At 30.5% G+C, this 24,338-nt stretch overlaps 2 protein-coding genes and 1 long non-coding RNA gene across 3 annotated transcripts; 2 read left to right on the top strand and 1 right to left on the bottom strand.

Moving 5' to 3' along the window:
- Positions 1-2,245: 2,245 nt before the first annotated feature.
- LOC148211035 (uncharacterized) lies at positions 2,246-4,926 on the bottom strand. The gene is made up of 2 exons (XR_015791916.1): positions 4,789-4,926; positions 2,246-2,413 (listed from the first exon to the last, which is right to left on the bottom strand). It is a non-coding gene; the product is annotated as an uncharacterized LOC148211035 (long non-coding RNA).
- LOC111026119 (BOI-related E3 ubiquitin-protein ligase 1) lies at positions 4,149-6,062 on the top strand. Its single transcript, XM_022304119.2, has 4 exons — positions 4,149-4,455; positions 4,594-4,679; positions 4,833-5,167; positions 5,267-6,062. The coding sequence occupies exons 1-4, from the start codon at positions 4,409-4,411 to the stop codon at positions 5,786-5,788; spliced, it is 990 nt and encodes a 329-aa protein (XP_022159811.1). The 5' UTR covers positions 4,149-4,408; the 3' UTR covers positions 5,789-6,062.
- A 16,353-nt stretch (positions 6,063-22,415) lies between these two features.
- Positions 22,416-23,918, top strand: LOC111022896 (FCS-Like Zinc finger 2). The gene is made up of 2 exons (XM_022300198.2): positions 22,416-22,899; positions 23,305-23,918. Exons 1-2 carry the CDS (start codon positions 22,577-22,579, stop codon positions 23,498-23,500), a joined length of 519 nt encoding a protein of 172 aa, XP_022155890.2. The 5' UTR covers positions 22,416-22,576; the 3' UTR covers positions 23,501-23,918.
- Positions 23,919-24,338: the final 420 nt, after the last annotated feature.

Genomic DNA, 24,338 nt, shown 5'->3' with positions numbered 1-24,338 from the left:
TTTTTTTTTTCCTAATTATTATTTTTGCTATACCAATGACTCTAGTATGCAATAATTTTATAATTAAAAAGAAAACCTTCCTAACAACATTTGCAAGTAAATGAAATTAAAGAATTAGTTGGGTAGTCATTTAAAAATAATAATAATAATAATTTTTTTAAGATGATTTTAAAACAACCATGAAACCAATAAAAATTTAATAGCTTTTTAGTATTTTGAAAAATTAAAAAAATACCTATGTTTCGCATTTCTCTCCCGTGCAAAAGATGTAGCACCCAAATATTTTTCATCTTAGAATACATATTTCTCCAAAAAAGAGATCTTTGAGAAAAACATAAAGCAGGGACCTAAGTTGAAACCAAATAGGATATAAATGGTCGAGATACAACAAATTTCGGGATGGGATTAAAACGGAATATTTCACTTTTATCGAATAGTAATAAGAGAATATAGAATTGATTTTGGTGTATGAGGAAAAATGCTTTCTTTTTTTTTCTTTTTATTTATGGGAAAGCAAACTAAAGTGAGAAGCAAACAAGAAGCTCTCTCCATTGTCTCTTTAACCATTTAAGAAGACACAACAAAAGAAAGAGAAAATGTAGCAAAGCCAAATACAACCCATAGAGAATAGAGTGAAAAGGAAAGGCTGTCTTAAAGGAAAATTCATGAGAGGAACAATGGGGTGTGAGTTGGAAGATGGGTTCTAGAGAGAGAAAGAGTCATATTTGGTTGTCTTGTTAGAGAGAGAGTGGCTTTTTGTGGGGTCTAAGCAAAGACAAAAATGCTTCATGGCCATTTCCAAGCTCTCTCTCTTTTTTTTTTCTTTTCTTTGTTTGTTTGTCATCTTACAATACACTAATCAAAGTTAGGTTTAAAACTCCAAAATGGGTTTGGAAAAGATCATCAGCAACACCAACTTCTATGCTTTTCTTTTCTTTCTTGGTGGATTTATTCAACTCTCCTATATACAATGCATCAAACATCAAAATATGTATTTTTATTTTATTTTATATAACACATGCAATGCAATGTAAAATGAATATTACTTATCCCCTTTCGATTACGACTTAAATTTTGGCAGGTATTTATTTATTTTAATAAAATATCTCTTCTTTCTTTCTTTCCTTTTACATTTTTTTTTTACTTAGTCAAAAATTTAACGATGGTCAGCAAGTAAGAATCTCTTGCTTACCAGGTTAAGAGGGAAGTATTTTCTGTGTAAAATTGTAGAATTGAAGGCAACATAAGCCGTTGTGAGGAACTACCTAAATCTTCTTTGATTTCGAGGTTTGAAACTCTCTCGAGAAAGATTTGGAATATCCAAAACAAAATCCAGAGATCTATGAAAGAATGCTAAAAGCGAAGACAACTCTCTAGATCCCTTCCGACGGTAGGACATGACTTAGTGGTTAAGACATCTCGACACCCTCTAAAAAGTTAGGTTCAATCCTTTTTTCATATTTATGTTCATTTACATTCAAAAAAGATTAATTTAACATATAAGAATTTTTATTTAAAAAAAAAATCTGATAATCTAAAATTTAAATAAAATTTGATATGGATAATTATTTAGTGAAGGTTAAGAAAAATTATTATACCCAAAAGAAGGTCTAATAAAAATTGCACATGCTAAATTGAGGGTGAGTTGAGAAAATAAAATTACTCTATCTTGGAGCAAATTTTAAAAAATAAAAAGCACTTTGTTTCTTCTTTTAGAGGTTGATGATGCTATTTTGCTAGTATTTTTGCTTTTACAACAAATTTAAGTTCAATTACCATGAAAAAAAAACCAATTAGAATGATTAATTGGAATGCTTTTTTTCCTAAAAAAAAAAATATATATATATATATATATATATATATATAGAATGATTAATTCAAATTCTTACTCACGTAGAAGTAAGGGCAAACCTTTTCAAAAATAGTCTATATATTAAATAACAAAAGAGAAAAACAAAGTTAAAATACAATTTTAGCCCCTCTCATAGCTTATAATATTTTAATCTATAATAAGTCATTTAAATGTAAAAACTAAATTCATGATATCAAAATACTTTCTTAAATAAACTAATATATCATTCACTATTATTATTGCACACATTTTGAATTGTTATCGGTGAAATTCATGTACTAGGTTGAAGTGAGACTAATGAAGCGATCAGGTCGAACCACCTGATTATGATCGAAATGATAGACCCAACCAGGTCGAACTAATCGAACTCGATCAAGTCAGTACACTCAAACCAATTCAAAGAAACTCCCTTTATAAATAAGAAAATATGACAACGGCATAAGGCACGTCCTCCAATCCTACCGCTTACTATTCTCAACTAAACTTTTTGTCTAACTCAAGCATCGAAATGTACTAGACTTAGCACCACACTGATGTATAGGTTGGAGTCAAATTCAAATCCTGCATCAAGATGAATAATACTTTAGATTAACTTTCTATTTCCTAGCACATTGGACGGGTGCAGCCAAATAGTAGACCATTGTATTATTCCCCATCGTTAACCACAAACTCAATCATTTCCTTACCAAAAGATTTATAAAGTTCAAAACGTTACAAAAAAATGTCTTTTAACCTTTTTTCAATTAAACTTAAAAAAAAAAAAAATCATTAACAGATCAAAATTTCTAATATTTATCATCAAGAGTAGGAAATGAAATAACAATGAATAGAGAAGTCATTAAATAATGGAATTAAATCATATTTAATAAAAGTAGTCGTTTCTTTGAATCTTTCAACATTTTTGCTCATCAGCAACCTATTTTAGTTTTCCTTTCTTTGGTTAAATTTGTGGGGGGAGGGGAGGGGGGTCACTGTCATTGACAACAATTCTTAATCAAACACTTAGCCCTCTTTTACTTTTCCTTCAAAAGGAGAAATTAACCACTAAGGCCATAAATAGTGAGTTTATTACCTTTACAAATTCATCACTGGAAAAATGGAAAGTTAAACTAAGCCAGACTTTTGTTGAGGTTAGGAAATTTAAATAACCAAGAAAAAAACCCCCACCTAAAATAACAAAATTTTCTAAAACTTAAAAAAAGAAGGGTTAAATTGCAATTTTCATTTTGAACCCTGCTTTGATTAAAATTTACTGCAACAAAATTTCAACGCAGGAAGTAATTTGTAAATATAACAATGACATGGAATCTAACAAATCACACCAATTAAAAAAACATGAATGCAAGTCAACTTTTAGGCAATATTTGAATTGGAACGTTAAGAAAAAAGCTTATGACTAATCCTATTTTGGAGTGTAGCCACGAATAACTCCCAACTTCAAATTTTTACGCAAATTAAAACTAAAGTTAAAAAAGCACGAGAAATAAAAATTATAATTTGACCCTAAAGAAAAAAACAAATGGAAAGGGTAAAATTTTTCTTTCTTTTTACACAAAAGGTACAAAATTAAAATAAGAAGCTTCATGGTTGGCACAGTTTGCCAAGCCATTGTCCCACGAGAGAGAGAGAGGGTATGGGCCATTTTCAAACAACTCCAACACAAGACGTGGAGATGGCTACAGAGGCTCTGCTGCACGCCCATCAACCACTTTTCTTTTCTCTCTCTCTGTTTTATTATCTTAATTAGCGAGCAAAAATAGGAGGAGAGAATTGAATTAAACATGGAAATCATTTGGGGGGAAGGGAAAACAAAAAAAAAGAAGGGATTTTTTCAAAGATGAAAGAGAGTCATCCTCGAGAAAAGCCAACACCGATTCCAATTCCAACCCCACGAGAAGAGAGGAGGAGGAGGAGAGCAGAATAATAAGGGCAACACAACAGGGCGTCTCTCTCTTGGACTGATTCGTTTCAATCGCATCTCTCTCTCTCTCTCTCTCTCTCTCTCTATTTACTTTATTTCCCTCTCACTATTTATATCACACGTAACAGGAAGAGAGAGAGACAGGGACAGAGGAGAGAGAGAGAGAGAGAGAGAGAGAGAGAGAGAGAGAGAGAGATTTTTAATTACCATACAAAAAAGAAAGATTACCCTCCAAAAGAAAGAAAAAAAAAAGGCAAAGAAAGGTAGGTGACAAAGATGGTGAGGAGGGCAAGAATGGTGGTGAAGGTGGAGGTGAAAGTGGTGGTGCCCTCTTACCAGACATAAATTCATTTCCCCCCCCCCCCCCTCTCTCTCTCTCTCTCTCTCTCTCTCTCTCTACACAATTTCTTTCTTTCTTTCTTTAATTTCTCTCTCCTATTGAAGAGTCCGTCTAGTCTAAGACTTGAGGGGGTGGGAAGAGCATCTTCCTTGTCTTTCATGCTTCTCTTATGGTAGCTTTTATTATTGCTATTCTTCTCTTCTTCCTTCACATTGCTCCATAAACTCAGCCATCCCCTTCCTTTAACTTCCCCCGCTCGCTCCCAACTTCATATTCGCAACATTTTCAATCTCCCATGGCAGTTCAGGCTCAATACCCTTCTAATGTTTTGCTCTTAAACAGGTATAACTCTAAACTCTCTCTCTCTCTTTTTATGATGCTTCTCATTTGTCTGATGACGTGCTTCTTTTCGAGTTGTTCAACCTTTGTTTGATGTGTTTGGTTTTGGGATTTTTGGGTTGGTTTTTTTCCTAATTGCAGAAATGGTCAAGAAGGGCATGATTATTCATTACAGCCACAACCAGGGGGTTTCCTTGACCAGACTCACATGGTGTTCAACAATATAGGTGAGGGGTCATTTTTCACATTGTTTTTTGGTTGGGATTTTTTTTTAGGTTTCTTCTATTTGAACACCGAAGGAAATTCCAATCAATTTGGGTTCTGAAGCCGACGTACCTTTGGAAATCGGTTGATCAATCTTGTTTTTCTGATGAAAGCAGGAAACAATTCTCGCAAAAGAGGAAGAGAAATCTCAACGGCCTCTACCATCGGGGCTCCAATCAATCTCTCCGCGTTGCAGCAGCCTCGTCCTCCTCTTCTTGTTGACCTCGCCAAGCTCCACAACCACCAAAACAATGTCGTCTCCACCGGCCTCCGCCTATCCTCCGGCGACCATCAACAGAATCAATCACAGCAACATCAACATAATCATAATCACAATCACAATCACAATCTCGTTCGTCAATCATCGCCTTTCTTATCTCTATTAACAGACAACTTCGCCTCCAATTTCAAACGGCAACAAGACGAAATAGACCAATTCCTTCAAGCACAGGTGCAAAAATTCACTCCCTACACAAACCACTTTCCGTCAATTTCCAACGATTCTCCCTTCGGACTTTTTGAACTGAGTTCCGTTTTCGTTTTACAATAGGAAGAACAACTACGGCGCACATTAGCAGAGAAGAGGCAGAGACACTACCGTGCGCTGCTGGATGCAGTGGAGGAATCGGTAGCCAGAAGGTTGAGAGAGAGAGAGGCGGAGGTGGAGAAGGCCACACGCCGGAACGCCGAGCTGGAAGCGCGCGCGGCGCAGCTTAGCGTCGAGGCGCAGGTCTGGCAGGCCAAGGCTAGGGCACAGGAAGCCACCGCCGTATCGCTGCAGGCACAACTGCAACAGGCGATGTCCGGCGGAGGAGGCGGCGGCGACGGAGTAGACGGCGGCAACCTCGCCGGCATAGAAGGTCAAGCCGACGACGCCGAGTCGGCGTACGTGGACCCGGACCGAGTCGTGATGTTGGGACCGAGTTGCAAAGCGTGTCGAAAGCGAGTCGCGTCGGTGGTGCTTTTGCCCTGCCGTCACCTCTGCCTCTGTACAGACTGCGACCAAGTGGTTCAGACTTGCCCGCTATGCCTCTCTCAGCGAAATTCCAGCGTAGAGGTCTATCTTTCGTAGGGCCCATGAACCGGGTTATTCCAGGCCCATGAACCGGCCCAATTCGAGTTGCCCAGGCCCAGGAGCTGGCCCTGACAGATCAGTTGACGGTTTTTTATTTTTCCTCATAAAAATGGGGAAAATTTTAAAAAAAGTATTTAAGTAATAAAAGAATTACTTTTTTTTTTTAACTTGTCCTTTCCTCCTCTTGGAGTTGAACGGCCTTGGAGGTTATGTACATTGGCCACATTGCGGATTTCTTTTTCTTATGGAATTTCATTCATTCATCTGTTAATTGTTTGTTCAATAGAGCTACAACTTTTTTTTTTTCTTTTTCCTTCAAAACCTATCCAATCTTTTTCAGAAAGGAAAAAAAGTAATATATATATATATATATATATATATATATATATATTTTATGCCTTTTTTTATTTGAATTTAAGATGGAGGTGGAGTGGGAGATGATCTCAATTCTGATCACAACTTTAAAAATACCCATACTTCAATTATGTAGTGTTTTTGGTCGAAATTTTGCTTTTTGGTGCCAAACTATTGATAGGTGTTTTGTTTTTTTGTGATAATGTATTCTATTCAATTATATTTTTACATTTTCAAATACTTTTGAATTATTGAAATATTTAAAAGACATGTGATTACTAAATAAGCTTATTTTTTAAAAATTAGCCTACAAAATATAGAGTAGTTGTTTGTTTACTATAAAATATATTATGGATTCAATTTCAATTTTAAAATTATTTATCTTTTATGCATTGATGTTTTTTTTTTGTGTGGATATTTTACTTTAAAATAAAATCATTAAATGTCAATTTGAATCTAACTCAACTAATTAAGTCATATATTTTTTATCAAAATATCATAAGTTTGAACTTCGAAGTTAAGTCATATATTTTTTATCAAAATATCATAAGTTTGAACTTCGAAGTTACAATGTATGCAAACAAAATCTCACATTAGTTAGAAAAGAGAATGATTCATATCATACAAATGATGACAATTATCACATTGGTTTGATGACAATTATCGCATTGGTTTGATACTTTTTTTTGTGAAATCAAAAAGGTTATGTCCAAAGCAAATAATATCATACCTTGAGGTACTGATATAGAAATTTCTTTTTTAATGCAAAATTAGAATTAGATATTGATTTATACACACCAATAAACATCTCTATCTCCTAAGCTAACTTTTAATGTAAATAAAACGTTTTAATCAACGTCCAACCATGGTTCTAAATATCCATCAACACGTCTACATTTCTATCGATATGTCCATGTTTTCATGAGTTCGACATTGACATGAGGCGTAAATCGACATTTCTATCATAGTATTAAAAAATCGACCAAATATGGAAAATATCAACAAAATGTCACTAATATGTACATAATATTAATATTAATTATTTTTTAACTTATTTAGAAATATGAAAATTTTTATTTGTTAATTTAAATATTTTTTACAATTTTTTAATTTCTATAACTTTTACAGAAATATCCATCAAAATCGACGTTTTAATCGACATCGACATTTAAAACACCTCCAACGCATGTGGTAGTTTCGAATATAAAATTGTTTACTAGCATTGGAAAACAAATCATGTAGAAAAATAAAAATTGGAGTTCATCCTTCAAAAAAATATACAAAAAGAGAGAAAAATTAGAGAAGCCCATGGGCAGAAATTGGCTAGGATTGTTTAGAATAAATTGGGCTTCTAAAGGCCGAGTCGCATTATGGGCCGTGAACAACGCGAGCCCATGACTTCCAAGCTACCAGTCCCAACCTTACGAACCCCGCCACTCCCACCATTATTTTTCTGTGTTTTTATTTTCTTAAATTCATCCGGTAGAGATCCAACATTCAATCTTAAAAAAATGTATAGATGTCTTATCTATACACTTATGCTTTTTATTTAACTTTTTTTTTCATGTTTGCAAATTGAGAGAGAGTCTCATTTTTTGTCCTCAACCCAATTCGGTATATTTCAACATTAATTATATTAATTTTTAAAATTGAATAAGCAGTGAAATAATGTCCTCTCCAAAAATAGGTTAAAAGAATACCTAAAAATCTACGAAAATTAAGTTAACAAAACAGTCCAAATTCTCTAGAATCAAACAAAAAAAAAGGTTCAATTCAAAAAATAATAATTAAAAAAACAATAAATAAAATGACAAAACAACGAGAAAAAAAAAAGTTACCAATACATATGTCTGGTTTAATCACACAAAGGTCAACGTTTAATACTAAATTAAATCAAATAATAAAATGAGTAAAATATATTTTTAATTCAAGGACCAAGTAGACCATTTAGAACAATTTTTTAAAAGTCAGGGACCAAACTGTCACTTTTTGAAATTTAAGGACCAAATAGACACCTATGATCAAATCTAAGGACTAAAAATGAAATGATAGTGCAATATTAAATAATTTTATATTATTTTTATCATATTTGTAAATTTTTTTCTTTTTTTCTTACCTTCTCCCTCTTTCCTTCTCACTCCCCTTCTTCTTCGATATCCATGGTTTCATCATTCTCTCAAACGCCATAATTTTATTTAAAAAAGAAACTGTTTGGGGAAGGGAATACCCTGGACACGTGGAGGACTTCTATTGGTGCTCCAAGATTGCTCATGAGCCATGCCCAGCTCGGATAGCCGAGATGGCAGCCACTAACGTCGACAAATGCTAAGTATGAGGGCCGAGGTGAACCTGGCCCAGGTCTGACCTACCGGGGAGCTCGGTAGGGGTTGATGTGAGCAACTGTCGGCGGCGTGATTATCGGGCGTAACCGTCGGTCCCGAGATTACCGGGTGTAACCGACGGTCCCGAGATTACCGAATGTAACCGTCGCAAGATTAGCGAGACTACCACCCATAAGTAGAGGACCTCACTCCCCGATCAGGTACGACGATTTCTGGCCTCGAACTAAACTTGGAATCCGACCTATACTGACTTGATCGTCGGAGTGCTCACCTTTTTGTGCAGGTCCGCCCAAGTGTTCAGGTCGGTCCGGAGGCCGAGTTCGAGCTACAATCGGGAACACACTGTTGTGCATATCCTTGCATAAACAGAAACGAAGAGGGGTTTTTGATCCATGGCCCGTCTTTGTCTTCTCCCACTTGGTCTTCTTTGTCTTCTCACACTCCGATATTTTAAATATTGAGTATGTAACAGGAATGAGGAAAGACAATGGCGGTTACCGGCAGCGGCGGTGGGGCTGTGATGGATTTCAAGAAGATTTTAGTTATGTATTCAAATTTGTGGGAGGGAGAGGAAGGCCCAAAAGACCAACGCCAACGCCCCTCCTCCGCCGCCGATTCGCCCGATGAAGGGAAGAGAGAGGTAGAGAATAAAGAAAAAAGAAAAAAAATTACACATATTATAAAATAATATAAAATTATTTAATATTGTCATGTCATTTAAAATTTGACCGTTCAATTATGACATATTATTTTTCCGTTAGTCAACTAATGGTGAAATAAGCTTATGGACCATTTAAAACCATTTTCTAAGGACCAAACTGTCATTTTAAAGACCAAATAGACACCTATCCTCAAATTTATGGACTAAAAGTATATTTTACCGTAATAAAAGTATTAGCGTATTAATCTAAGTAATGCTCAAGTGAATGAGGTATTTATTACCGTCTCAAAAGTTTGATGGTTTGAACAACCTATTATAATGGTTGTATTTCGAAAAGAGAAAAATAAAAAGTATTACTTCACTAAATTTTCAGATTCGTGATTAAAGGAAATAAAGTTAGATTTGTAAGATTAAAGTTTTTTTTCTTTTCTCAAAACAAACTATTAAAATTGATTCACTCAAGTACAATAATGAGTATTAAAAGCAATTTCTACCATAAATAATAACTTTTAGAAAAAAAAATGTACGAGAAATCGAGTAGTAATCTTTTATTATTTAAAGCCCGCATTTTGACATAATTACATGACTGCCAGCCTTTAATGAAAACATTAAATAGAAAAAAATAATAATAAACTATTCACGGATATTTAACGAAATTCGCAAAATATTATTCAAAATAACAAAAGTGTTGTTAAATACTCACAAGTCAGTCACATGTGACTTACCATGCGAGTAACTTAAAAGATAAAAAATAAATAAATAAAAAAGAATTTCCTGGAATATCAAATTCATGCCATTTTAGTAAACGACACGTATGAATTACAATTTAGTTAAGTTCATATTATAAATTAAAAAAATGACTTATTCATGATTAGATCGACTACTCCTGTCCCAAAAAAAAATAGATAATAAAACATATTCACGAACATTAAAAATCAATTATTTATCTTGTATAAAAAATTATTACTAAAGTGGGGCGTTTTGCACACGACATTCTTCAAGTAAATAAATTTTAAAGGTTTCTTTAAATTCTTGAATATACAAAATTACGTAGATTTGAAGCTCTAACATTTGATATATGTTCCTCGACACTTCTCAAATTGATAAAAGATTGCGAGATTATGTTCTTAGTCAAGTTTTAAATCATATTTTCATCTTCAATCTCTTAATTATTTTACTTCAACCATAATCTTCCTATAAAAAAAATATATTGTTTTTTTATTGATGATTTTTTAATAAATTAATTAATAAAAATCTTACAATGATACGCCATTAGCGTAGAAATATACCAAATAAGTATTTAAAGACACGTGTAGGATATTATCAAATTCTAAAATAGAATCGTATTTTTATTGAATAATTAACAACAAATTTGTATATAAAATTTGGATAATGAAACACAGCACTCGAAAATACAAAAATACGAAACCACGATGTTTTAAAAATTAAAAAGTGAAAACTTTTTAATCAATATAAATTTTAAATTAATGATCATTTACTACCGCAATTTGTAACTATATTTAAGGAGAAAGATAAATTTTAACCTTCAACTTTATATGCTGCATAAATTTTTACACTAAATTTTTAATTTCATCAAATTAAATCTTAACATTTTTATAAAGGTTAGAATCTTCCATTAAATTTAAAAATTTATTGCAATTTTTACCTTCTAATCAACTTCTATCTCAAAATTTGTTGAAAAAACCATTCTCATGAAATTGATAGGTTTAGAAAAGAATAAATAAATAACATTAGTGTCGTTCATTTTTCTAACTTGCAAATTTGGACGAAGTTATTTAATATCGATTTTATATATTAATTAAATTTAATTTTATGCAAAGTTTTATTTTCATTATGTGCGAGCTTTGTGATTACATTTTATTTTTTTGTTTTTAAGTTAAAATTAGTGAGTGAATTAGTCGAAATTGGATAGATAATAAAAATTACAACATTTATCTATGTAAATTGATATAGCTAGTGGTAAAAAAATTATTTTTGTCAACGTGTATTTATCCCATTAAAAGGACTTATAAATCAACTGATATTATGTTGTTGGTAAACGTGACTAGCCATTTTAAAGTCCAAACGTCATTATTAAAAGAATGTTACATACAATATATAAATAATAATGAAAAATATAGAATGTGAGAATGAATGAAAATTTGAATATAACTATGTTTTCTATAAAAGATATTATAAATTTGATTCACCACCCATGATATATATATATATATATATATATATATAATAAAAGATATTGTAAATTTGATTCTCCCCTCATCATATCTCTCTTGTGGTAAATGATAATTTTCAAATCAACATTAAAAATGTTTTCAAAAAAGGCAATGAATGAAAAATATTTTACAATATGTATGTGTTGATATTAACAATAATATTTTGAAAGACTTAGGTGTCGTTTCTTAGCTGTCTACCACATCCCACTTGTGTCGTAATATTATTATATTTACTTTCGTGTGATTATTAGATTTTGGGGAGCATTTAGTTTAAGCTTTAAGGATTGATTCAGCACGTAGATCTTCAAATCTGAGACTTCATTTTAAGAGTGGTGGTTAATATTCTCATTTTTAGTTTGTTGTTTTTCTGTTTATTATTTTTTATTTTTTATTTTTTAAAAATGTGAACATTTGGTAATTATTTCTATTTTTCATTTTTTTAAAAAAATTATTATTAAAATTGGATAGAAATTCAAGTTTTCACGTTTATGATTTTTTCCAGAATATATATAAAAGTATTTTTAATCATTTTTATTTATGAAATGCATCATGAATGTCAAATAATAAATATACACATAAAAATTTTAATATTTAATTTCATGTAAAACTTTTATTTTTTAAATTAAAAATTTAGAAAACAAAAAAACAAAAAAATATTACCAAACATGTTTTCACATTTTGTCTTTCGGTAGAGAAATGAATGAACAGGAAATAACATACTACGTAGTTCTAATTTTTTTAATTAAAAATAGAAAATAGTAAATATTATCAAATCAATAAATTTTTAGCTAAGCCATTACATTATGTTTAAACTTTTATTTCTTTTAATTTTTTTTAATTAATTCAATCTAATTTTAAACACTGTCAATCCTAATTTAACAGGTTAGAATATGCATCATCACTCAATAGGTTGTGTGTCCAAACTCTTATTTATTTAGTTTCTCGATCTTGTACAAGTCTTTAAAGTTTGGCTAAAAAAATTGCTTAACTGTTATTATTTTTTTTTTCTAATCTATTTCGGAATAGAGCAATCCCTGACGTGTCTAAATACTTGGTTCATATATGTATTCCACTCATTCAATAACTGAACAAAGACGTGTTTGTATTTCTACATGGGTAAAAGAAAAGCAATTTTTACATTAATTTCTACAACCCACATCACAATTTCAATCAAACACAAACTTTTTCAATCGAATCCGAGTACGCAATTTTTTTAAGTTGAAAGATTTTATATCCTACCTTTTACATTTATATATAAAAATAATTAAAAAGAAACCCAAACATAGTTAGTAATCATTCTTTACTTGTCATTTTAAAAGATTTTAATTAAAAAAAGCAAATTTTGTATATGAAATCTATTTTTGAATTAAATATTCAAAATTTTACGTTATATTAGCATTTTTAAATTAAATAATGCATTTTGTTTATATTTTGGTAAATGGCGGAAATAGAAAACAATAAACTTAATTGAAACATTTATTAAAGATGTGAAACAAGATTGAGAAATAGTTACCAAATACTTGTATTAGAAGTGAAAAACAATAAATAGGAACATTACCAGATAGATTGTTACGGTCTATTAATCAAATACTTAAAAAATTGATGTTATTTCGTATGATATACGTAAAAAATCGATAGAAATGTCTGTTTCATATATTGATGGTGCAACTGTATAAATATACATATGTCAATTTGAAGATAGTCTATTCTAAAATTATTGGGACATATATCTCTAACCGAAAAATCCTACATCGGAATCTCCTCCCCATCTCCTAAATGATGGAAAAAATATAATTAATACACATATAATTAAACGCATATGAAAGTGCAAGTGTGAGTCTTGAGGTGGTGCCATGCCACCTCGGAAACATATAATTAAATATTAATAAATGGAAATAATGACAAATTAAAAAGTGGGGAAGTTTAGGTCTTGCTAGGCGGGGGTTTTAGTTTAGCTTTATAATTGAGTTTTAATGTGGGGGATTACGTTAAGAAAGCAGATGAATAATTGAGATTAATGGGGAAGAGTAGTTGTCCACCTAACCAATAAAATAAAATTTAAAGCCATAATCAACTGAATTTTAAAATTATAACCCAAATTGGCTGAGTACGTAGGCATCATTAAAAAAAATGAAATAAAATAAAAGCATAATTTTGCATCGCATTTTCGAATCAAATGTATAATGGAGTTGGATTCTCTTCTTATTTTATATTATATATTAAGATTAAAGTCATTAATTAACTCCACAACCTATCCCATTATGTTGGAAATTTTGTATGGATGTGTAGTGTGGGTTCTTGATTCTTTTCTTCTCCTTTTTTCTTTCCTTGGTTAGATCTTAAATTTTGGTTTTGTATTTTTTATTGGAGTCTTGAGTCCACATATAAATATTTTTATTATTCTTTTATACCAATTTAAAAGATACAATATAAACCGTTTTTTCTCTTTTACTTCAACAAACAATTGTTTTATTCCAAGGAGAAAAAATTTGATTAAATTGTTTTTGCCGAGAATTTTTTTCTCTGTTTAAACAATTGTTTTATTTCATGTTTTCCTTTTGATAAATTGAACTAAACACAGATAACGAAAATCAATATAAACTTAATTTAGCGGTGATACTCTGTCTTTCGTTAAATAATTATTTTTTCTATTAACTTCTATAAATTAAGTTTAAATATTATTGTGGTTTTTATACTTTCAAATTTAGTTCATTTTAATTCATGTATTTTTAAAATGTTAATATTCGTCCTTGTATTCTCAACTTTTGTTTAATTTAGTTTAGGTACTTACGTCTGTTTTGATATTTGTATCGTTAATAAGTGACAATTTTGACTTCTACTTGTAAAATTTTAATATAAATTTTATACATAATGAAAATTCGTATACAAATTGAATTTCGTATACAAATTTATAGTTATACTTCAATATTGTTCTAGTTTCTATACTTTTGAATTTAGTTTATTTTAATTCATGTACTTTTAAAATGTTAAATTTGGTCTACGTACTTTCAACTTTTGTTTAATTTAGTCTATATACTCTGTTTTGATGATTGTATTGTTAGTAAGTGACAATTTTGAAACCTATTTGCAAAACTTTAATACAAATTTTATGCACGATGGAAACCGTACTATAAATTTATAATTATATTTAAAAAAAATTTAGGGAATAAAATGCAAGGTTAAATTTTTGTTAAAAACAAATGAGACAATAATGATAATAAAATGATTAAATAATCATTTTTTAAAACACAAAAAACCAAAATAAATTACGTCAATTAAAAGGAAGAACCAAAATAGCAAAACTGACACTATATATATATAAAGTAAAACTAGTAAAATTCACGGCAATTGACTCAATCGCCGGCTTTTTCTAAATTTACCTTTTTGAATTCCTCAATTATTTTCTAAAATTGTAATAATCATAAACAGTCACATCAATGACCAAAAACTTTTGACAAATTTACCAAGTTTACTGTTCTTTAAGGTAAAAAAGAAAGGGAAGAAAAAGAATAAGGCGCCGCCCATGACGGGAATTTCAACTTTACCGTCCCTGCCCCTTCCAAAAGACGGGCCAAGATCCGTAGTTAATGAAAGGAACCAAGGTCAGATTCGGAAGCTTAAATTTTGGAGAAAGCAAACCAAGCCTCGTTTACTTACTTTTACTTTTTTTTTTTTTCCTTTTCTGGTGCAGCGTGCCACTTGACGCCCACACACGTGTCTCAAAAGTACCAACACGTGTCACACAGATTTTGACGCTCAGTGGCATGAACATGGAATTAGGGAATCAAATATTATATAGCAGTTTCTAAATATATTATTCCGGAGAATTTATTCCTTTTCTTCCTTTTTTTTATTTAAATTGTTGTAATTATTCTTTTTAGGAACGTCTCCCTTGCTTAAGGACAAGCAGTTGCCCATCATTGTAATATTTTATTATTTATTTTTAAAATATTAAATAATTAAGGGAAGGGTGGCCTTTAATTTAGGGGACATGCTACTGCACGGGAAACAGACGTGGGGAAGGTATTTCTCGTCCACGTGTAATAATTGAGACGATTTGTTTTGTATAATAATTATTTCTTTTTATTTCTAGAATTCTTAAATTGGGACGAATTCTCTGCAGTTTGAGGTGGAAGAAAATGTGATGCGGAATCGCTTTATCACGAGCTCTGTCCGCTCCGAACAATAATATATTTCAATAATTAATGTGTTAAATTATTACATATTTAGTTGATATTTATAGATTTTAAAATAAGATATTTAAGTCCATTGATAACTATTTTATTCGTGATAATTTTGTTTGTATCTGTATACAGTATCTTTACTTATATATATATATTTTTGCTGTCTATTTAAAAAAAATGAAATATTATCCAAAAATTTAAAAAGTAGTTTTTGAAAAGTTTTGTTTTTACAGATTTGGTTAAAGATTTAAATGTCGTCTATATATTTTCAACTAAAAAATTAGAGGTTTGAATATTTTATTGATTTCAGAAATTAAATAAATAAATAAAAATAACTTGCTCATTGAGATTCAATAATTATTTAAATAATATCGAATAATTCGTTTGAAATAAAATAGTAACTGAAAATGATATTTGAGAAAAGAAACAAGAATATTGCTACTTTTTCTGTAATTATACTTATTATTTCCTACAATTTCCCTATGAAAAGAAGGGCACTATAATGCTCCCAAATAATTTTACCAATAATGGAAGCGTGTTTCCAGAATCTACCGTTTCTTTAAATCAATAGAATAGAGTAGCAAACATGGAAAACGCATATAACTATTTAACTTTTTTTTTTTAATCTCGTTTTTAGTAAAAGTAAACAGAATTGTAGGATTTTCAACACACAAATCCAAACAATAATAAAATATACTTTTTATTTATGTTAGAATAAATGGGAAAGGAAGAAATTTGAATTTTTGCTTTCGTTATTTCTAATATTTTTATACAATTTTGAGAATGTTCATTAAAAATGAGTAATATAAAAGGTAAATAATTGTCAAATATTCTTAGATTTCTTAATAAAATTAGAAACGTTAAAGTAATAAATTGGAACGTTGTCAAACGAATCTTTAATTCACACCTCTACTTGATTGTACTAACACTACTTCATTGTACTAACAAAATTCAATAGAATAAAGTTAAATTATATTTGAATCATTATTTTTTAAAAGTTTATTTATTCTCTTAGTTATTCTTCTTTGATAAAATACAACATTTTGAAATCCAACTTATTTTTCATACCAAATGTATGAACTTCTAAATAATTATTTGAATTATACATACTTTTATTATTTACAAATAAAGGCTAGGGAGGAAATTAACCCCCTAATTTGTCTTGGATTCACACAATTAGAAAATAATAGTAATAATTTAAAATCTCCCCTAATTTACCATTCCTAATGAACAAGACTTGAAAATCACGTGTATATAATTAAAACGTACAATTTTACACATATAAAAATCTCCATATCCGACTTTGTTATTTATAAAGTTACTTAGATATATTTCTAAATAATTCTTTGAGAACAAAAAATGAAAAATATTAAGAAAAGAAAAAGATTATCAAACAAAAAACTCCATGAATACGTTACATAGAAAATTTTATAATATCACCCTCCTACATATATTTACTATTTTCTTTCACATCTTTAATACGTAATTGATCAATATATTATTTTATTTTACTAAAGTGGGAGATAGACAATAAATAAAAGTAGTATAAACTTTTTTCTAAAATTTCTATAATAATTATTTTTGCATGTGCTATCATCCTCGTAACTCCAGTATTTAGATATCCATTCTTTAAACAAGAAATGTAAGTTTTACGACTCTTATTTCTTTCAATTCAAAATATCAAAAAGATTTTTTTTTTTTTTTTTTTTAGACAAATCAATTCCTCGTTGTCATAAATAATATACTAGAATAAGGACCTTCTCCGCACATATCTAAATCGAATGTCTTAACTTTCAATAGAAATATATAAATTCCCATTTTCACAGTCAAATCACGAACCTCTTTTGATAATTCCACTACGAAGAATTTTTCACTCTCTCCAATAGACATTGTTGACAAATACAGCATTATATCATTGGTTCAAATAATTAAATTATTTGTACTAAAAAAGCTACGAAAATAAAAAATAGAATAGACCTAATTAATTATAAAGGAACAATTAAGACTGTAATATACTAATAATCATCAATTGTTTTTCTTTTTTTCCAGAAGGAACGGATTGAATTGGGAGCGAAACGGCGGGAACCAAAAACCAGAAATGAATGGGAGAAATATTCGAAATCCTCGAGGAAAAGACAAAGGCAAAAAATGTCAAAAATAAAGAAAGAAAAATGGGATGGTATTAGGTTAGGTGAATCACCTTTGCCCTTGTGAATTGAATTAAATTTTGTAAATCCGTGGGTGGTTTTTCGTCCTCCAAAAATGGCAAAGGAAAATAAAAGTAAAAACGAAAACTGTTTTGTTTTGTTTGTCGTCAATCGTCATCTCATTACAACGGCAAAAACAAACTTTTATACAAAACTTCTTTTACTTCCCATTTTAGTTTTCCCGACTTTCAAGTCTAATTAATTAATTCACACAAAAACAAATATAGTAAGAAAAAAAATCACACAAAATTTCTCCCATTCTTTAAAATTCTACCACTAGGTTATCAATAATAGACATCTTCACTGATTTTTTTAGTACAATATGTGGGATGAATATCAAAATTACAATATCTTTTGGTTGAAGATATATGTCAATTACCGCTAAACTATGTTTCTTTTGGTATAGAATAGGAATAGATATAAATAAGTGATATACGTAGGTAAGTTGGAGTTTCAAGATGTGGAAACAAAATCCTATGTTAATTAATGGAGAGGGTGATTCATGATATATAGTGGTGACAATTATCTCCATTGTATGAAGTATTTTAGGTGAAATTATTAAATGCAAAGTCGTAAAGACAATATTCAAAATGAACAATATCATACTATTGCATAATTTGGGATTACGAGGATACCACTGTTCTTAACCATAAAAAATAAATGATGTAAACATGTCTCAGTAGTTGTCTGAATTAAAAAAAATTACATTTTCAGAATTGGAATAGTTAAATGGTCATCCATTTAAAATATAACTTTTCAGTTTTATTGATTTAAATTATGAAACTATGAGTTATAAATTTGATATGTTACCCATAATTGTAAAAAAAAAAAACAAAAAAAAGTTATGCTAATTTAAAAAAAAATAAAAAAAAGAGTTGGTAACATTGTTTAAAATACAAATGAAGCTTGTGTTATGAAGTGTAGTTTTTCACTCACTTTATTTTTATTTATTATTAGTATGTAGGTACTAAAATTAAATGTAATCTGATTCAGACATGTTATATTTCTAAATTAACATAAAGAATAAAAAATATATATATAACTCTAACTAATACTTAAAACTAGAAACAGCATAAAAACAAAATTTAAAATATTGCTTTGTAAAATAGCTTTTAAACACAATTAAAATAAAAAAAAAACACTGAATTAAGCTCACTGTGACGTGATTGATTGAAAAGAAAAGAAGGAATAAAAATAGTAAAAGAAATAAAGTGGAAAGCAACTCAAAGATGGGAGCAATCAGTTTGCCCAAAACCAGTGGAATGGGCTTCCCACTTTCTAAGAGCATGCCACAAAAGTTGATAATTCCGAAACTGACTTCTCATTTCTCAATTCTTATTTTAGAAAAAGGAAAAAGAAAAAGTTCAGAAAGTGATTTCCAATAATAATTGGAAAATATTTGGTTTATTTGAGGATGAATTTTGCCTTCACCATCGTTACAGTTAAGATTTTTAAAATATTAACGAACTATCAAATTTTTAATAAATACGTGATTTAATTCTTACCGATAAAGAGTCAAATATTTTTCATCATAATAGTCCATTTTACGATTTCACAAACATGACTAATGTTATTTATTATTATTATTTTGAAAAATAAGATTCTGTCCTTTTATAATATATATGAGATATATATAATAATTTGAGTTTTAAATTGTTGTCTTGGAGTACAAAATTTTAAAAGTTTTTGTTATATATCTCACCATTGAGAAGTTATAAGGCAACAGTGCAGAAAAAAGAAAGCAATGTCAAAATTTTAAAATATAATTATTAAAGCTTGGTTGGATAACCATTTAATTTTTTTGTTATTAATATTTTTAAATTAAGCTTATAAATATCATTCTCACCTATTTATTTCTTTTTAATTTGGGAGAAAAATATTAAAAAGGAACATTTGTAGGTAAAGTGGTAAACAAACACGATTTATTGAAGATATTGAATTAAAAATAAAATAGCTGTCGAATAGGACTTGAAAACGCTCATCGCCAAAAATACTTTCTATTTTTGTTATAAACTTTTTCTTTCCTGGGAAGCTTGTGGCTTTTAAGAAAATAATAACAATAAATTACTTTCGAAATAGTGGATTGTGCCTTTAGAATTAAACAACATCTCAAAGAAACAATTTTTTGGATTAAAGGTTTAACGTTTAACCGTCGAATAACTCGTCTTTTAAAAAAAATGATTTAATAAAAAAATAAAAGTTTAAGTACATCATAATAGATAAATAACCTGATAAAAAGCGTGGCTTATTTCTCAAATATCGTAGAATTATGATATTCAATTGATGTATATTTTTTAATACATCAATTTGCGGGAGTGAGTAATTAAACGCACAATATTTTAATTTTAATAGATGTCTTAAATAACCAATTTATTTTGACAACTTTTTATTATTAATATTAAGTGCACATATTTTATAATAGTACAACTAAATAGTGACTGGTCGGTATATTGATAAGCTATTATGGATAGTTTATTGGTCAAAATGAAATAAGGACAATTGAGAGGAAAATATTTCCAATCTTATGATAATCACTCCCTTTATAAACTAATTTTTATATCGCAAGAAACAGTACGTGAGGATGAAGAATCGAATTCAAAACCCCTTAATTGGAGATACAATGTTTCAATTATGGAATAATTCGACAGATTATTAAGCTAATTAAAAATATTATTTTTGGCCATTACAGCTCAGTAGAAAGTAGAAGAAACCGCCAATAAAATTTCCTCGTCGACCTCTCAGCCACGCTTCCACGACTCTGGCCGTTTATGAATAAATCGTCCAATCGGACGGAAATAAAAACAGAAAACGACGGCAAATTACATAATCGGGATCTGTCGTCCCCGTTACCTGTCCACGACTCGGAGAGCATGGTTTTACTCGGCGTCTACTCGTGGCACGTGGCAATGTTTGGCTTCACCAAGACGCCACGGAGGGGCCTCAAAATTCCACACGTGTAAGGAAAACCGGGATGGCACTGGTCATTTCTGCCCGTTGATTCATCGGCAGAGGGGACAAGAACCTTGGAAAAAGAGCTCCCTCGTCATTAAAGTAAATTAAATATAAAAAAAAAAGAAATTTCTTATACGCTTCAAAAGGACCGTTCAGGCGGGTCCCACTTTCCATGACTTGGGAAAGTGGGCTGGGCCGTGAGTTAGTAGGAAAACGACAAAAGAATCTGAGAATTATTATAAAAAAAAGTAAATTGGGGGATTTTTGACGTCAGCTTTCTTTGGGCGAACAAAGTAGAAACCGTGGGTCGGAGGGAGGTATCCGACCAGTACTGTTGGGGAGATGTGGGGACTTGGGATGAAAGTTTTACTGCCGGCTTTGAGCGCGTGTGCTACACGGCCACATTCCTAGTTAAATAAATCTTAATTTTATCAAATTAAATAACCAAAATTAAATAAATAGTGTAAGAAATACCTTTAAAGGTAAATTATGAATTGTTTTCCACAAGCCGATTATTAAATTACATACTATTTAAATATTAAAATACTCGAATTAAGTCATACAAATATTTATGTTCGACTCTAATATGTAAAATAACTGTCAAACTCAACAACAAAATGTTTAAATATAGTAAAAATATTTAACGTTATTAGAAAAATCAATATCTAAAAAATATAATCTCATTCAACTGTAAGAATATCCATAAATTCACAGCTATAACAAATAGTAAAGAATAGAAACTTAAGTAATTAAGGACGTTACTATTTGTCCAAAAAAAATTAAGGACATTAATTATAATATTTATTTAAATCTAAAATATAATTCTATTAAATTAGAAGTTTGAAGTTAGTTTTTTTAATGTTTGAGAATTCTTTTTTTCAATTTAGTAGGTTCCTTTGTTTAGACCTTAATATTATAAATTTTATAATCATACTCAATTAGATGATGAAAAGCTTGTCCGACATAATAAATTTTAAAGATAAACAAAATCACCTCAAATAATTTTTAAAAAGTATGTTGTCCAATTTATAAGAAGTTGACTAATTCGAATTTTCTTTATTAAATTACCTAATTTCTTCTCTAAATTTATATAACTCATTAAATACTAGATCATGTAAACTAATCATCCGTCTATCACAACACTCACAAACGTAAGAGTATAATTTAAAAATGGTACTTTCTTCTTGTCTTGTGTTTGTCTTCGGGTGTTGTGCCTTGATATCTGACCGTAACATATTTATCTTTGTAAAAAGAATAATTTGAAAATGGTAAAATAAGAAAAAAAAACCTAAATTCAGACTTTTAAAACAACACGGACCAAATTGAAAGACAAGTAAATATTAAGGACTAAAAATATATAATTTTGAAATGGTATTTTTCCTTAATTAGAAAGGGCGAGTAGAAAGGGGAAAAGGTGGAGTGAGATCCACTCTCTCTTGGGAGCGTGAGGAGTTGCCCCCTTCTTCTAACAGTATTGACGTCAGGACTTGGAGCTAAAGAGAGTCTTTCCCGTTCGGTAGCGACGTGTGGGTGCTTGCCCTACGGAGAATTAGTTTGTGTTATTATTTAGCCCTCAATCTTTCTCCAAATTACAAAATTCTTCATTGGGCAACGACCGTAAATACCGTAAACATTGGTGGCGAATACAGAAAGAATTTTTAGTTCAGGTATTTTCTGCCAATGGATTCACTCTGAAACCTGCCGTTGGTTGTGGATCTGTCTCTCTCTCCGCCACTCCACTTTTCCCTTTATAAAACTCCGCTCCAGTCTTCCCCAATTCCAACTCTCTACTCTCTCTCTCTCTCTCTCCTCTTTTGGGTTCTCTCTTCCTCGCTCTACACATTTGAAAGAATGGATTGTTCTTCTGCAACTGCGAGAAGGCCTTATTTCATCGACAAAGACGACGGGTTGGTCTCTTTGGTGGATGTGGAAGCTGGATTTTCTGGGAGCCAGCACGGCCACTATCCGGCGCAATCTTTCTTCCTCCGGCCGAAGCCTTCCCACGGCGGCGCTCACCGACGCGGTGCGCCTCCGAGGAACCTCTCGGTTTCATCGCCGCGATTTTCTGCGAGGTTTTACGACGCCAGATTTGAAGATCATTATCACCATTTCTTGGAAGCTTGTTTTCTCTGCAAGAAGCCGCTTGGTGATAACAAAGACATATTCATGTACAGGTAATTTGTTTTTCTTTTTTCCTTTTTTTGTTTCCACGATTTCGTAATAAGAGTGATGTTGCTTTCCAAATCTGAATTATGAATTTTACTTTCGGTGCAAGAACACATCTGGTAGTTAATTGTTGGTTTGGATTTGTAGTTAGGTCGGCTTTTTGTCTGGTACTTTTTAAATCGAAGTACAGAAAGAGAAACCGTTCGTAAATCTAGGATCGAGAGAAAATTCAATTATCAAGTGAGCGATATTGTATAATTTATTAAAAGAAAGCTATTAGACATAGGATCGATCTTTCAATTCCTTCCAGTATTTGACGAACAAAATCTCAAGATCTGAAAAAAAAAAAGAAAAAGAAAAAAGAAGTACTCGGCCGTGGTTCTGACGATATTATTATGATTCATATTATGCAGAGGAGACACTCCATTTTGCAGCGAAGAGTGTCGTCACAAGCAAATAGAAACGGACGAAGCGAAGGAGAAGAAGTTGAATCTGTCTTCGTCCATCAAAGCCATGAGAAAAAAAGATCAAAGAAAATCCGCTTCCCCCGGCAAGTCCACCGCCACTCACGGCTGCCGTTTCCGCACCAGCACGGTGGCAGCTGCCTAGATCGAGGAAGAATCGCAATCTACACATATATATATTATATATACATAGAAAATATTCCCGGAAAAGAAAAAGAAAACGAGATGTGAAGATCGAAGAGAACCGGGAAGAACAGAGAGAGTTCCACTTTTTGTTTTGTTTTTGTTTTTGGGGGGTTTTTTTTTTTCTTTGGGGGGTTTAAATTGTTGTTAAGAAAAATATGCAACTGTGAATGAAGGTTGTGGTTGTGGTTGCGGTAGTGGCTAAGTGAGGAAATCTTGTGTTCCTTTTTTTCTTTACTGGGATTTGCTCACGTCCAACTGTTTCTTCTCTGTATTTTGGGGCTGTATATTATATATGAGCTTTATCAAGCGGTGGTGAAGAAAGTCGTGTAATTTGGCTTTTTTCTTATAGACGAGGACGATAACTCTTCTTTTGTTTAGTTTGCTTTTATTAATTTGTCTACTTTATTATATTTCAAAAATTAACTGATTTTTTAGGGAATAGAAATCAATTTCGTCTTCAATTTGAGAGTGACTGCTTGGTTATAATGTGTCTTGTGCCATTATATTGTATGTTTTGGAAATTTCTTGCGAATTAGAGACGTTGGAAGAATTATAATGAGACTAATAATAAGTTGGTTGTTTTAGAAACTTATTTAAAAAAAATGTCTAAAATTTAATTTTATACTTTTTAGATTTAATAATGAGATTAATAATATCTTTAGAGGATTGTTTTATAAATTTATTTTAAAAAAATATCTAAAATTTTCTAATTTTATACGTTTAGATTTAGATTTTTGTTGGTAGAATTTTATGTTAATATCGATTTTATCCTTATTTATTGTATTTATATTTATTAT

Source organism: Momordica charantia (genome assembly GCF_013281855.1).
Source record: "Momordica charantia cultivar OHB3-1 chromosome 6 unlocalized genomic scaffold, Mcharantia_2.0 BLBB01000006.1, whole genome shotgun sequence".
NCBI lineage: Eukaryota > Viridiplantae > Streptophyta > Magnoliopsida > Cucurbitales > Cucurbitaceae > Momordica > Momordica charantia.
This window is presented reverse-complemented; position numbering and strand designations above follow the sequence as displayed.

Bases quoted from the DNA above. Each gene is read 5' to 3' on its own strand.
- LOC111026119 (XM_022304119.2), top strand. From the start codon at position 4,409: ATGGCAGTTCAGGCTCAATACCCTTCTAATGTTTTGCTCTTAAACAG. The intron at 4,456-4,593 runs GTATAACTCTAA...TCCTAATTGCAG, and splicing joins AATGTTTTGCTCTTAAACAG to AAATGGTCAAGAAGGGCATG. The intron at 5,168-5,266 runs GTGCAAAAATTC...GTTTTACAATAG, and splicing joins ACCAATTCCTTCAAGCACAG to GAAGAACAACTACGGCGCAC.
- LOC111022896 (XM_022300198.2), top strand. From the start codon at position 22,577: ATGGATTGTTCTTCTGCAACTGCGAGAAGGCCTTATTTCATCGACAAA. The intron at 22,900-23,304 runs GTAATTTGTTTT...CATATTATGCAG, and splicing joins AAAGACATATTCATGTACAG to AGGAGACACTCCATTTTGCA.